This window comes from Terrapene carolina, unplaced genomic scaffold (genome assembly GCF_002925995.2).
Source record: "Terrapene carolina triunguis isolate 2854851 unplaced genomic scaffold, T_m_triunguis-2.0 Scaffold141, whole genome shotgun sequence".
Classification (NCBI taxonomy): Eukaryota; Metazoa; Chordata; order Testudines; family Emydidae; genus Terrapene; species Terrapene triunguis.
In genome coordinates, this window is record NW_020664492.1 from 7,956,990 (window position 1) to 7,970,895 (window position 13,906).

The 13,906-nt window shown below is 35.4% G+C and overlaps 1 protein-coding gene across 2 annotated transcripts in view; it reads left to right on the plus strand.

Moving 5' to 3' along the window:
- LOC113406820 (sister chromatid cohesion protein PDS5 homolog B) overlaps positions 1 to 13,906 on the plus strand; it is a 216,416-nt gene that overhangs the window by 96,786 nt on the left and 105,724 nt on the right. For both annotated transcript variants that reach the window (XM_026653572.1, XM_026653573.1), the window contains exons 8-13: positions 3,199 to 3,314; positions 5,755 to 5,849; positions 6,568 to 6,713; positions 8,640 to 8,791; positions 9,595 to 9,708; positions 11,919 to 12,000. In XM_026653572.1, the coding sequence (XP_026509357.1) occupies positions 3,199 to 3,314; positions 5,755 to 5,849; positions 6,568 to 6,713; positions 8,640 to 8,791; positions 9,595 to 9,708; positions 11,919 to 12,000 (705 nt within the window). The remainder of the gene's footprint in view (positions 1 to 3,198; positions 3,315 to 5,754; positions 5,850 to 6,567; positions 6,714 to 8,639; positions 8,792 to 9,594; positions 9,709 to 11,918; positions 12,001 to 13,906) is intronic.

The following is a 13,906-nucleotide window of genomic DNA, read 5'->3' on the forward strand; positions in this document are numbered from 1 at the left end:
GTGCACGTGCGCACGCACACACACCTGATTGGAATGGACATGAACAACACATCTTGAAGAACAACAGTTACGAGAAGGTGAGTAACTGTTTTTTACACTGACAAAAGTGATAGTGTAGACATAGCCTTAGAGGAGCTACACTAGAGAGCTTACAGTGGCATAGCTGTATTGGTTACAGCTGTTCCACTGTAAGTTCTCAACTGTAACCATAGCCTTTGTTTTATTTCCTTCACTTAGCTTCCAAGCCCATGGGAGGAGCTTCCTTGCATGTAGCATTTCCAAGGTGCAATAGGGCCATTAATCAATTCTTTGTATTGTGATGTTCCTTGATGGCCCATTTGATTTTGATAGCCTTTCTGGATGGGGCGGGGGGGGGGGGGGGATTCCTGTACCTCAGTTTACAAGTTAATAGCAAACATTTTCAAAGTTATAAAGCAAAACTTACATATTTTCTTATAGCATGGAATACTGACATTAAACGTGGGACTAAAGCATGTAGCAACTTACAGGCATTTCATATAGTCTAAGCACTAAATACATTCTTATAAGACTAATACCTGTTTTGAGTAAAACTGAGGCTAGGTCTACACTACGGCGGGGGGTCGACCTAAGATACGCAACTTCAGCTACGTGAATAGCCTAGCTGAAGTGGCGTATTTTAGGTCGACTTACTTGGCTGTGAGGACGGCGGCAAGTCGACCGCTGCCGCGCCACCGTCGACTCCGCTGCCGCCTCTTTCCATGGTGGATTTCTGGAGTCGACGGCAGAGCGATCAGGGATCGATTTTTATCGCGTCTTCGCTAGACGCGATAAGTCGATCCCCGATAGACCGATTGCTACCCGCCGATCTGGCGGGTAGTGAAGACGTGCCCTAACGTACAGCTGAGCTGGTCTGGTCTCCGGATACGAATTTGTTAGTTCTTAGCTAATGCCTCCAGTCCTGGTAAGAACTGGCATCTGGCTTGCCAGTGTCAGTCAGATTCTGAAATTTATATGGCATAATCAGGAATGATGTTTCAGTGTATGGTGGTATGCATGACTTTTCTCCCTGTAAGGAAAGTAGATATACACATAAGAATAGATAAATTTTAAGTAGCACATAGTACTAGTCTGTGCAGACCTTTGGATTTTTGTTTGTTTTGTCCAGGTGGTTAGGCAGGAAATCGCACAAGTAGACAAATTCTTGGCATGAGTTTGGAAAAGATGCTGTAGTCCTGGCACTTGTTGAAGCCAATGACAGACAAATAATCCTATAAACTGATTAAAAGAGCAGAAACTGAAAAATAGTTTTCTTGAAAATATTGCCACCATCTGCCTTATTACCACATAATAGAATGACAAATTTGGAACTGGAACACTCATCTGAAAAAATGGACAGATAAATACACAGTTGTAACAGAATAAAATCATACTGTTGTTGCCAGTTCTTGCTAATACTAAAGCAGAATCATAACCAGGGAATTTATTGGTTAATTTTAGAAGTAAAATATATTTAATTGTTCTGTTACCAGATAAATACAGTATTCAAGCTAAGGGTTGTCTCCATTCTCACGTGAAATGCCCAGTATTTATATGAGCAACATATTTTGGATGTGGCTATTTCTTAAACTATGGTTACATTGCAGAACTGAGCATGTTCACTGTAAATATGTGAAATATTTTCAGATTTTGAAAATTCTGTGAAAATAAATGTACAGCGAACATTTTCAACCTGTTCCTGAGTAGCTGGGGGTGACATTAGTGGCCACTGCTGGAGAGTGTAGTAGTGCCTACCAACAGATTGGAACATTTGATAGTGGCCAGAACTCCTTTAAAATGGTATTGCTGGAAGTAGGAGACACCATTCAAGTTGGGGCAAGCCCAGCTTTCTGTGCTTTCCCCACACAGTAACCATTGGTATATAGAATGTATTGAACCAGCCACAGCAAGGCACCAAGTCAGATTAGGCAATGTTAACGAAGACCACCTTGCCCTCATTTCTTGATGATAGAAGCTAACTCCAAAGGAGGCAAACGGTTGGACCGATATGGTAGGGATGTCTGTGATAGTGGAACAGTACCTTCTTGCCTCAACAGTTCCCTTGTATTATACCAGCAGGAAGGAGACTGGAGAGTGGGAGGAGCCAGGAGTGCCCAGCTAATGACTGTGGAGGGGCAAAGAAGCAGCATTAAACTGCGAGTGTAGCCATGGGAGAACTTTTTCATGTTTTCTTATTTTATGCAAAAATATGCATGTCATTGTGTGGTGAATTACAAGCGTATGGAAAGCTAACAAATGTGACAACATCTCTACAGTATATTTTCAACTTAAAGGATATGTTCTGTACTTCAAGCAGGTGGAAATGAAAATTAGTACTAGAATATTTAGCGAGAATATAATTTTGAACTGTGTAGGAGCACATTTAATTTCCAACTAAAAGCATAGTTTTAGGAAGTGGTGTAGTTTTGGGAAGTGTTGAATTATGAAAGCCTAAATTTTCAAAAGTAACCAGTGTGTTTGGGTGCCTCAATTTGGGGGACCCAAGTTTTGAGATATCATTTTAAAGTGGCCTGATTTTTTTTTTAAAGTTTGTTGCTCATCATTTTCTGAACATGAGGCCTCAAGATGTCTCAAGTTGGGCACCCAAAAATTTGAGGCATTATATCACTAGTTTCTTTTGAAAATTATGCTGAAGAGCTTTCAGTGACTCCATAAAATCTTAGGGGCAGTGAACCTTACTCCTTGCTAAGGTTCTCATTATATCAACAGTAGGAGATATGCAGAACATTTTTATATTATAGTTGCAGACAGTATTCTAAATTGTGTTTTAATGTTGCATTTTATCTCATTCATTATCTGCCTAAGTTTGGTTGTATAAGTATGCTTAACTGTTTTTAACAAATACAGATAAAAAATATTAGCAAACTGTTAATGAGGGTTGAAATAATGTACATAAGCCTGGTATTCTTTCAACAGGTTTGTATTATTGGGGCACTCTACATTGCATCTTTATTTGAACTTCCTTAATTTCAATACTAATTTCTTCATCTCCATGATTAATAGTCTTTTATGTCTCTGAAACACAGATTGCTTTATACCAGAACTGTATATTTTAATCTGCATTTTAATTTGTCTGAAGATAAATGTATGTAATGTAAGATAAATATGTAAAAGTCATTTATACAGTTTTTATTTTTGAAAAATGTGTTCATTTTCCAGAGCAATGACAATGAAGAACGCCTGCAGGTTGTAAAACTACTAGCAAAAATGTTTGGGGCAAAGGATTCAGAGTTGGCATCTCAAAACAAACCACTTTGGCAGTGCTACTTGGGGAGGTATACACTGTTTTAGTTCCCTTCCCACAGGGATAAACAATGAAGTATAATTCAACATTTTACAAATTTCCTTTATTTAAAATAAGTATAATCTATGGATAAGTAAGAATTCTATTCTACTGCTTGCTCTGAAATATGACACAGATAATATTAAAGATATTACATCTGTGATTCTATAGAGCTAATAATTATAAACCAGCCTGTTCCTTTACTTATATAATTTTAATATTGTAAATATTATATATTTATTTATTATATATAAAACTATGAATGAGTTTATAACTTTTAAAATAACATCAGATGGCATTGATAGTATCAGACTATATTTAAAAGATCCTGAGACTTTATATACTGTATGCTTATACTACATTGTATCTTACTGAATAATAATTGCTGTGTTTAAAAATATTGGTATAAAGACTGTAGTGAAAGCGTACCTGATGTTGGGTCATTGCCAATCCCTGTAAATTAATGCAAGTGGGCAATACTTTATACTGCAAATAATATTACATCATATTAAAATAAAATATCAGTATTCAGGAAAATTTTCTACCGATAAAAATTTTAGAAAATTTAAATGTAGAAGTGTTTTTGCCTGAAATTGTTTTTGTTTATCAAACATATTTTCATACTATATTTTAAAAAAATACTAGATGCTAATTGGGCCTAGCAAAAAATACTTCATTGTAAAGTAAAATAGTAATGAAGATGTGTTATTTCTCTGTCATCAACTAATCACAGTGGCTGTTTTAAGAAGGTTACAAATTTGAAGACTCAATATTTGTTTTATTGAATCTTTTAAACATTTGAAAAAATAAGTAACCAGTAAATTTACATTTTGTAATAAATCCTTGTATAAATCCATTTTCATTAAAATATAGTGTAATTCTATATTTCTATTTTCTAAATTATGTGCTGAATCTTTTTATTGTATAGCTTTATTTCATTCAAATGTCATCTTTATTGTACCAAAAGTTCTTCATATATGCTGTTAATTGACATTTGAGCTGTGTTGTCACAATCTTGAATTTATATTTTTAAAGATTTGGAAATTTAAATTTATTTAATTTAGATAATTTTAGTTTAGAGATTTTGAAAATTTAAAGATTTGATTTTTTTCCAGAGAATTCCTTTTGTAAAAGGCATTTGATCTTTTTCAAAAGATTTCCTTTTGTATAGTATCTTGTAATAAATTTGTATTTGATCATATTACAAAGTAGTAATTTAAAGTTGGATTGTTCTATAGGACAATGCCAATCAAAATCAAACAAGACTAGATTTTGTATTTTCAAATGTTCAGACACTTCTGTCGAGACTGGTTTTTTTTTTTTTAAGTTTTATCTACAGACGCTTCCTGACTTACGCAAGTGTTCTATACCGGAACACCTTGCCTAACTTGAATTTTGCGTAAATCAGAAACATATCTCCGACCATTACGCCAAAAAAAAAAAAAAACCCCAACTCTCCGATTTCTAGCTTACGGACCTTTTTCCGTAAGCTTGGATTTGCGTATGTCCGGTTTACGTAACTTGGGGAGCGTCTGTGGTCCGTCTTTAAACAGATTCCTTTTAGGTTACATTTGATGCATATAGAAGCCTATTAATGTTGCCTTACATTATTCAGTTCAAAGAGAAATTGGTTGTTTGGGATTGACAATTTAGGAAACTAATTTTTTTAGTGAAACTCATGTGATTCTTCATATTACTATTTAAATACTTGATGTTTATGGAAATGATTGACAGTGGACCATCTATTTTTTTAACCAATGTCTGCTACCCATAAGTAACTGTCATTTGTGTTTGTGGGAGTTTTTCGTGTTCATTAGGGGAAGATATTTCCATTAGTAAAGGGCAAATAAATTAACTGTGTTTATATAGGAAATATTTCCAAGTTTCCTTTTTAAATGAGACTTTGCAAGACCAATCAAATTATCAATGTAAAATTAAGGACATCTATTTTATTCATGCATCCATACATGAGAAGCATAGACATAGTTGGAAAAGAAAAAAGGGCTAGAAAGCAGCTACATCTATTTTGTGTTCACTTAAGTTAGGTTGCTTCATGCTGCCTAGCTAAATGTAAAAGCAGATAGTGGTTCCTGGAACACTTTGTCCTATGTCCCAAAACCTTCTAGTCTAATCCTAGTTATCAGTTCATCAACTGAATCTGCAGGCCTTAGAAATAGAATCAGAGACATAGAACTTAATTGTATGTATACAAGGTTGCATGATACAAGAGGACAGGAAGTGGGAAGGTGTTACTCTTAAGTGAAAATGTGAGAGAGTCTCTCTCTGAGTTTAAGATAAGTCTTGGACTATCACTATTTCAGTGCTTTGTATATAGAAATAGGCACAATGCTTTGATGGAAATGAAATAAAAAATAATGTTGAGTTACACATACATCTTGATTTATTAAATACAGTGTTTGTTCCTAAAACAGGTTTAATGATATCCATGTACCTATCCGGCTTGAATGTGTGAAATTTGCTAGCCACTGCCTTATGAACCATCCAGATCTAGCAAAAGATTTAACAGGTACCAGTTTTTTTATTATTATTAATATTCTTCAGGATTTTTTATCTTGTTTTCCAGGGTAATAGCAGAATTAGGTATCTGGTTACTATTGTGGCTTTGCAACATTTGTGAAAAATGCAGTTTTGAAATGTGCTGATTAAGTAGATTTTTACAGTGAATGAAAAATGGAAAAGCTGATAAATATGAGCAAAGATGAATTTAAGATTTTGGACCAGATTACTCTTGTATTTTCAGTAATTAATAACTACCTAATCACCACTGCCTCCATGATCTTCACAGAATATAGTATGAAGTGTTTCAGATAAGCAGAGCAAAATAACACAAATATAGCTGAGGAAATCTTTCACCTAAAATGTCAGCGCATTATTTTCAATCTTTTACTAAACAAAAGTTTAGTAGTCTGGGAAAGAAAATCTTAATCTCTACATCTGACTGAATTAACTATTAACAAAAATAAAAAACTTCTAATTATAGATGGGAGCTGAGAGACTAATAGTGGAATAATTGTTAGATATACTGTACTCTAAGTAACAAAAGTTTGCTAAATAACTGGCAGATCATCTAATTTTATGAAGAATTCAGTGACTTTATACTTGATGTTTGAAATAGTGTAAAATGTGGCTGACTTTAGTCCTATTTCTTTAAGTAGTCTCTAGGGAATTAAACACAGTTAAAGCTGCATAAATATTTCATTTTAATGATAGTATTTTTCTTTCAGAATACCTTAAAGTAAGGTCACATGACCCTGAAGAAGCCATTAGGCATGATGTTATTGTATCCATAGTTACTGCTGCTAAAAAAGATCTTTTGCTTGTAAATGATCACCTACTTAATTTTGTGAGAGAGAGAACACTGGACAAACGGGTAAGACGTAGATTAGTTCTAATAATGATTAATTGTGTTAATCTCAAATATCTTGTAATAAATTTAGCGTTCTGTTTTTAGATAAGAAATAACCTTCCTTTTTAAAAACACCCGAATTAAAAACTTTCATTTGAACAGATTATAAAAACTATTAAATACAAAAACATTTGCTGTTGATAGTTTAAAGTTTATTCATCTCAAATTTTCAGTTTTTAAAGTATTTTGAAGTCTAATGGTAAAAAAATGTTAAAACCGAAGAGAAAAATAACTTGTCATTGAAAGATTATTGGTGAAATATCTGGTAACACCATCGTATATGTCTTTGTCAAAGACAGGTAGACAAACTGCATTCTTTGGAGTATTGCATCATAGCATAATAGTGTTCACTTTAGTCCACTTTCTTCTCCTCCTCTTAGGGCACGGGTGGCCAACTGAACCGGAGAAGGAGCCAGAATTTAGCAATGTACATTGCCAAAGAGCCACAGTAATATGTCAGCAGCCCCATATCCGCTCCCCCCACTCCCAGCACCTCCCACCCACCAGCAGCCCTGCCAATCAGCACCTTCCCCTCCGTCCCTGCACCTCCCGATCAGCTGTTTTGTGGCATGCAGGAGGCTCTGGGGGGAGGGAGAAGTGAGGGCACTGCAGGCTCAGGGGAGGGAGCGGGAAGGGGTGGAGTGGGGACAGGGCCCGTGGCAGAGCCAGGGGTTGAGCAGTGAGCACCCCCTAGCACATTGGCAAGTTGGCATCTGTAGCTCTGGCCCCGGAGTGGTGCTTATACAGGGGGCCGCATATTAACTTCTGAAGAGCCGCATGTGGCTCCGGAGCCACAGGTTGGCCACTCCTGTCCTAGGGCATGGGAGAATGGGTGTCACTCATTCAGCCCTGAGAAATATCCCATTTTAAACATCACGTTACCATTGTGTAATCATTATCCTTCCAGCTGAGGAAAACTTGGCAGGATTCCTTTTGGAGAAATTATTGGTGGTCCTTTATACTTAGCTGGAATAGTCACTGCTAAACAATGAGGCATTCTCTTGCTCTAGGACCTGAATGTCCTGTTTCCGTAGTGCTCTGTCCCTGCCAGCTCATACCTAGAGAACAAAAATCAAACCATAGTCGTTCATTGTAGTACTGTGGATTGTGTTCAGTGTAGGTCTTATAACTATTTTAATGGTATTTTCTGTATCATTTGTTGTCTTTGTTATATTAGTATTTGTAAATAAAAATGAAATCCTTCCAAGATATTGAAATATTTTTTGAAAAATATGGAACACAGAATTCAAAATTTATTGTGGATTAAAGTGAAAAATATTCAATCATCCTCAGCCTGTCAAGTTGCTCACTTTTAATTAGAACCTTGGAAGACTGAGCAAATTCACTAATTTCCAAACTTGTGCATTTTTGAAATTCCAGTTAACCATATTTCATTATCCAGTAAACTTTAAACCTGTTTGCATGTATTCTAAATAACATTAACAGCAAGCAAGCTGAGGGCAAACTTTACCAATCACATTGTCATTTTCTGATTTTATTTTTCTCATTTGGTGACACGCTTTCCCCCTATGCAGCCATAAAATAATGGTAGGTATTCAGTATAGTTCCCTGAAGAAAAAATTTTTTTGATATTAGAAATATTACCCATTAAAGTCCAGAGGGTTTGCTGCTTACTCAGATTAGTTTTATTCACATGCTAGCTATGAATGGTGATGAAAATGTTGGTAGTTGCAGATATAATGATAAATATAAATTTTTTTTTAGTAAATTTAATAAAATGCAGTAAACACTTTTTTTAAACAAGTTAGAATCGCTATTTTGGTTTTTTAAGGAAAAAGGAAATATTTATTTGCCAAGAGATTTTTTCTTTTAACATAATTTTTAAAAATTGTTTATTTTGAGTTTTAAAACTGCGATATTATTTTTTAGTGGAGAGTGAGAAAAGAAGCTATGATGGGACTTGCCCAGATATACAAGAAATATTCATTACAGTCAGAAGCGGGGAAAGAAGCTGCAAAACAAATTTCATGGATCAAGGACAAACTGCTGCATATATATTATCAAAACAGTATTGATGACCGGTAGGTCAGTTTACTAGGTTTTGAAGATTAGAGACTTGTTATATACAGGTTGCCTAGCTTTCTAACTTGTATTTATTTTCTGATTGTTAAATGATGATAAAAGGAAAAAATATATAAACAAATAAATAAATTATTTTATAGGTCAACTTGTGTTCTTAAATGGACACTGCCAAGTTGTGTTCCATTTTTTTTTAAACTCAGAAGTATTGCTTCAATGGAGTAGAATTACTCTAGTTTTTTTTCTGTTTCTCACTCAGCCCATGTTAGTGTTCAAAAAGTTGTTTGCTTTATTAATTTATTCTTTTGATTTATGCATTGCACATATCAACAAATCTGTAGAGACATATAAACTTTAAAAATAAATACAGTAGAATCAAACACATGCAATGTCAGATGACCCTCAAAGGACTTTACCCATGAGGTAAAAGCTTTCATACTCTAAACTCCCTCACTTGGAAAAAGTCTACTAATTCCAGTTTTCTGATCTAAAATAATCTCTACATACTTTAATTCATACCCAAATTCCAATACACGTGAGTCTAGTAAGCATAGTCTTTTTTGTGTCAGACTCTGATAGTAGGGTTATTATAACTTTTAGCTCTGTTGTGATCAAGTTCTACTTGAGACCATTAATGGGAATTAAGTGGCTTGCTTTCAGATTTCTCAACAGCATCCATCTTCTTGTGTAAACCTACCACTGATTCTGTTGTTCTGAGAATTTTTAAATGAATGTTTTAGTAATTTGAATTTAGAACCACCTTGCTGCTTTATAGCTAAAATTCCTTCTTAATATTCTCTTTCAGATTGCTTGTTGAACGCATCTTTGCTCAATATATGGTCCCTCACAATTTGGAAACAAATGAACGAATGAAATGTTTATATTACCTTTATGCAACACTGGACTCAAATGCTGTGAAGTATGTTTCCTATAATAAATGTGAACTTGAATATATTTTACCTTTGCAGCACTAAGAGGTGTGACAGGGTTACTTTATAGAGAATATTTAATATAGAGATCCTAATAAACCTGGGTGGAGCTGCATAGGTCTGTCTTGGGAGTCAGCACTAAATGGGGAATTAGGAGGCCTGGGTTCTAGACCAGTCTCTGCCGCCAACTAAGTGATCTTAGGCAAGTCATCTAACGTCTTTGTGCCAGAGCTTCTTCATTTGTAAAAATGATATTCCTTTGTAAAGCACTGTATTAGTACAAAGTATTACCACTGCTTTGCATAAATGTTGGAAAAACTGTAGATGGTTCAGGCCATAGTGGACAAATCCTTTTAATAAATTATCAATAAACATATAGTGCTAAAATGTCATATTATTTATATATATATTAATTCAGGGCTTGAAAAATTTATGACACACCTACTAACCAGATGAATAAACCCACTAATTATAAATAGATATGAAAGATGTGCCCAGGAGCAAATCCCTGGTAAGAAGCAAGAGCACCATATCCTTTATAGCTGCTGGAAATGGGGAAGTAGGGGTGCTGTTTCTGGATCATATTTGGCAGCTTGGTCTCCATTATTCTACCCCGCCTTCAGTCTCCTGGCTGCTCAAAGGGGAGAGTGAAGAAAGTAGTCTGTTGTTCAACCCTTTCCCCGTAGCACCTGTTTTTGGTAACTGCAGAGCTTGCGTCTGCTGCTGTTCATCGCTCTCCCAAGCAGAAGCATGACATGATTATTGATAGTTTCACTGCTGCCTCCAGGGTTCAGAAGCTGACCAAGAGTGTTGTTAATTTCACTGTGCTCCTGTTTGACAGTGCTATGAGCATTACAGTAACAGTGGAGCTCTATGCCTGCAAACTCAGGAAAAATATATATACTGTTTGGTTTACATTTGGTAGATTATTTTTGCCACTCTAAGGGACAGAAACATAATTATTTCCGAATGAAAGCTTTTAAGGGCTGTGTAAGTTGTTATAACTATAACTATCTCACAGAACTGGAAGGGACCCTGAAAGGTCATCGAGTCCAGTCCCCTGCCTTCACTAGCAGGACCAAGTACTGATTTTGCCCCAGATCCCTAAGTGGCCCCCTCAAGGATTGAACTCACAACCCTGGGTTTAGCAGACCAATGCTCAAACCACTGAGCTATCCCTCCCCCCTTGTTGGCTAAGGCCTCCACACTTGTCATGATCTTTTAATAGTGGTGCATTGCTGTAGCATGTATTTAACTTGGTCAAGAACAATTTTAAAAAGAAAAAAGTTTAAAGATGTTTTCTTTAGCATTACTGTAAGAACTGTTACATGGTTTAAGTTGAAATATTGTGGCATAGATGTCCTTAAAACTGTTGCAGTGAAATAAATAAATAGCTATCTTAAGAGTAGAAAGAATTGCTTTTCCAGTATTTATTTTGGGAAAAATAACAAATGACAAAAAAATCTTCATTCTGCTTTTGCTACTGTTGTTTTTCTGTAGAGGTTCATAAAGCTGTAGCAATACATATTTTAAAACTATACCTTAGTATATTTTAAAAGTTTAAAAAATGTATTTTTATCAACAATGGACTGTGTAAAATTTGGCTGTTTTTGTTTTTTCAAAATGATGCTGAGATTAGAGGATTTTTAAAAATATAGGTTATTTGCCTTTGGGGGAGGGGTTTGATTTTGTTCCTTTATATAATGTTTCTAAGATTCTTCTTAGAAGTCCAGTCTGGTCTCTTCTTTGTCAAATTGCTGCTCCTGCAAATAAAAAAAGGCAGCTGGTAGAAAGATACTGCTGTAAACCAATGGACTTTTAAGTGTTATCTGCTGTAACCTACCATGTTTCAACGTATTTAGGACACTGAACTCAGACTTGTTCAAATAAGAACTCTTTGTAGAGGAGACATATGACTTGCACCCCCTTTTTAAAGGTGAAATAATCGGAAGTTAAACTCTACAGGTATACTAGCAGAACCTTTAAAATAAAAGACAAACAATTAAATGTCATACCACAGGGGAAACAATTTTATTTATAGTTTGAAATTGTGTCTAGTTTAGTAAGCCCTGGAAAATGCTCAGCGCCTCAAGTTTCATTGAAGTCAATGGGAGTTGAAGTCACTTGGTATATTATAGGTTTACAGGCATGTTAATGAGTAGCAGCTTCTGTCAACTAATTTTTTTTTTTTTCACTTCAGAGCATTGAATGAAATGTGGAAATGTCAAAATCTGCTACGACACCAGGTAAAGGACTTGGTCGACTTAATTAAACAGCCCAAAGTAAGTTAAGTTCCTTCTTGAATTATTTTGTGTGTATATCCTTTATGGCTTTACTTAAAGGGGCACACTATTAATTTATGTCCAGAACCTATGAGCTGAAATTTGCCATGTTTACTCTCAGTGACAGATGTGAAATCTTTTGGAAACCCAAATAAAATTCTGACAGATTATATATGAGATAGCAAAGTGTGTGTGTGTCTGTGGTAGGAGGAGGTTTTTTTGTAGCTACTTGGAAAATTAAAAAAATATGAAATAGGGTTAAAAAGAGATTTTGTTTGGATTTAAATACCAGTATTTAAAAGCCACATCTTGCAGGAATGTATTCGGGCTGGAGAATTAGAAATTGAAACTGACCAATTTATTTCTGATGGCCAAATGAGTAAAGTACAAGGAAGTACACAAACATTGAAAACTTATTTTTTTATCATTAAAATTTTTAAAAAGAAAAAAAAAAAAAGTATATTAATTATCCTGACAGTGTTCATTTTATGTTTTCTTTCTGAAAGTTGTTGGAAATTCATTTGGTTATTCCAAAGACAGACAATTTAGTTACAGTTGTTAAAAATTTATATGACAATGATAGAAAAAAATAAACATTTATTCGTAGATAAGTGTTACATACAAACATTGAATAATAAATATTATTTCTACAACTTAATGTAAAATTCTGTAAAATCAGTGTTTTGCTTGACACCTAACAGCATAGCTGTATCCTGTCTTCTGAAGGGGCCAATGCCAGGTGCTTCAGAGGGTATGAACAGGGCAATTATCTAAGGATTCATAGGTCCAGTAAGTGATTCTCCTGGATTTGGGTTCCTCTCCTCTCTCGGGTCAGACAGTTCAACCTTTGGTACTATGGAGTTAGACAGAGAAGGGTCTCCTGCCTCTAGCAGATCAGCTTTTATTCTTCATTGCCCTAGGCTCCTGTTCATGAAGATGAGCAGACTCCATCTGTTTCTGTCAGTATGACTTCAGAATGTTCTGTCTCTTGCAAGGGCGTGGGGATGAAAGGCTGACCTGCCCTTCAGGTTACTGGTTCTATAGCTCTGTGTGGTGATTCTCCTTTCTTCTCCTCGTTTGGACAGGCACATAAAAAGTGTCTGGATCTTGCCTTGCAAAAAGGCATTACATCGAAGTACCATTTGATGATTTGTTCGTCTGTACAAGGCCTGTACTCAGACATTTGGAAGAATCCAAGGAATTAGAGAAAAGAAGTAATTTCTCTAAGAAACAAACAAACAAAAACCCAAAAGGCAAAAAAAGAAAGAATCTGGAGAAAGTGGATCTTGGAGACTTGAAATGAGCTGGATTCAGAGTGTTTTCTCCACAGTTTTTGGCAAGATTTATAGCTTCCCTTCAGCTAAAGATGGCAAGTTGACTTGATAAGGCAGTTGCTATAGCGCTGTTAAAGAATCATCAGTTCCTAGTGACCTTGATGTCACCACTTCTAATTCAAGAGAGATTATTTAGACTTGAAAGGAACATGAGTCTGTCCTGAAGAGCCATAGCTTAATTCCCAATTCTTCCTAGTATACAGCTTCTCTAGGGTGAATTCAAAACTTGATTAAATAGATAGAATGTCACAGTAAGCTTTCTAGAAAGGTAAGTGTCTTGATTTCCTTCAGCCTGTTATAGGCAAAACAAAGTTTTGGTAGTGGTGGTATCTGTGAGGGAGTCTTGTGATTCAAGTAATTTCAAATCTGGCCTTTTAAGCTGGTTACCTGAGACATAGTGTCCAAAGTTATTAACACTTTGGTCTGCCTGCATTTTCTGATAAAGGAGAATAGCAGTTTCCTGAGTCCAAACATTGCCTCATATGGGAGCCCTGTTCAGCGCTGCAAGGTCAAACCAGTCAGATCTTGCGTGCTCTGTCTCATCTTTTAACTCAGCTGAAATCTGGAAATCC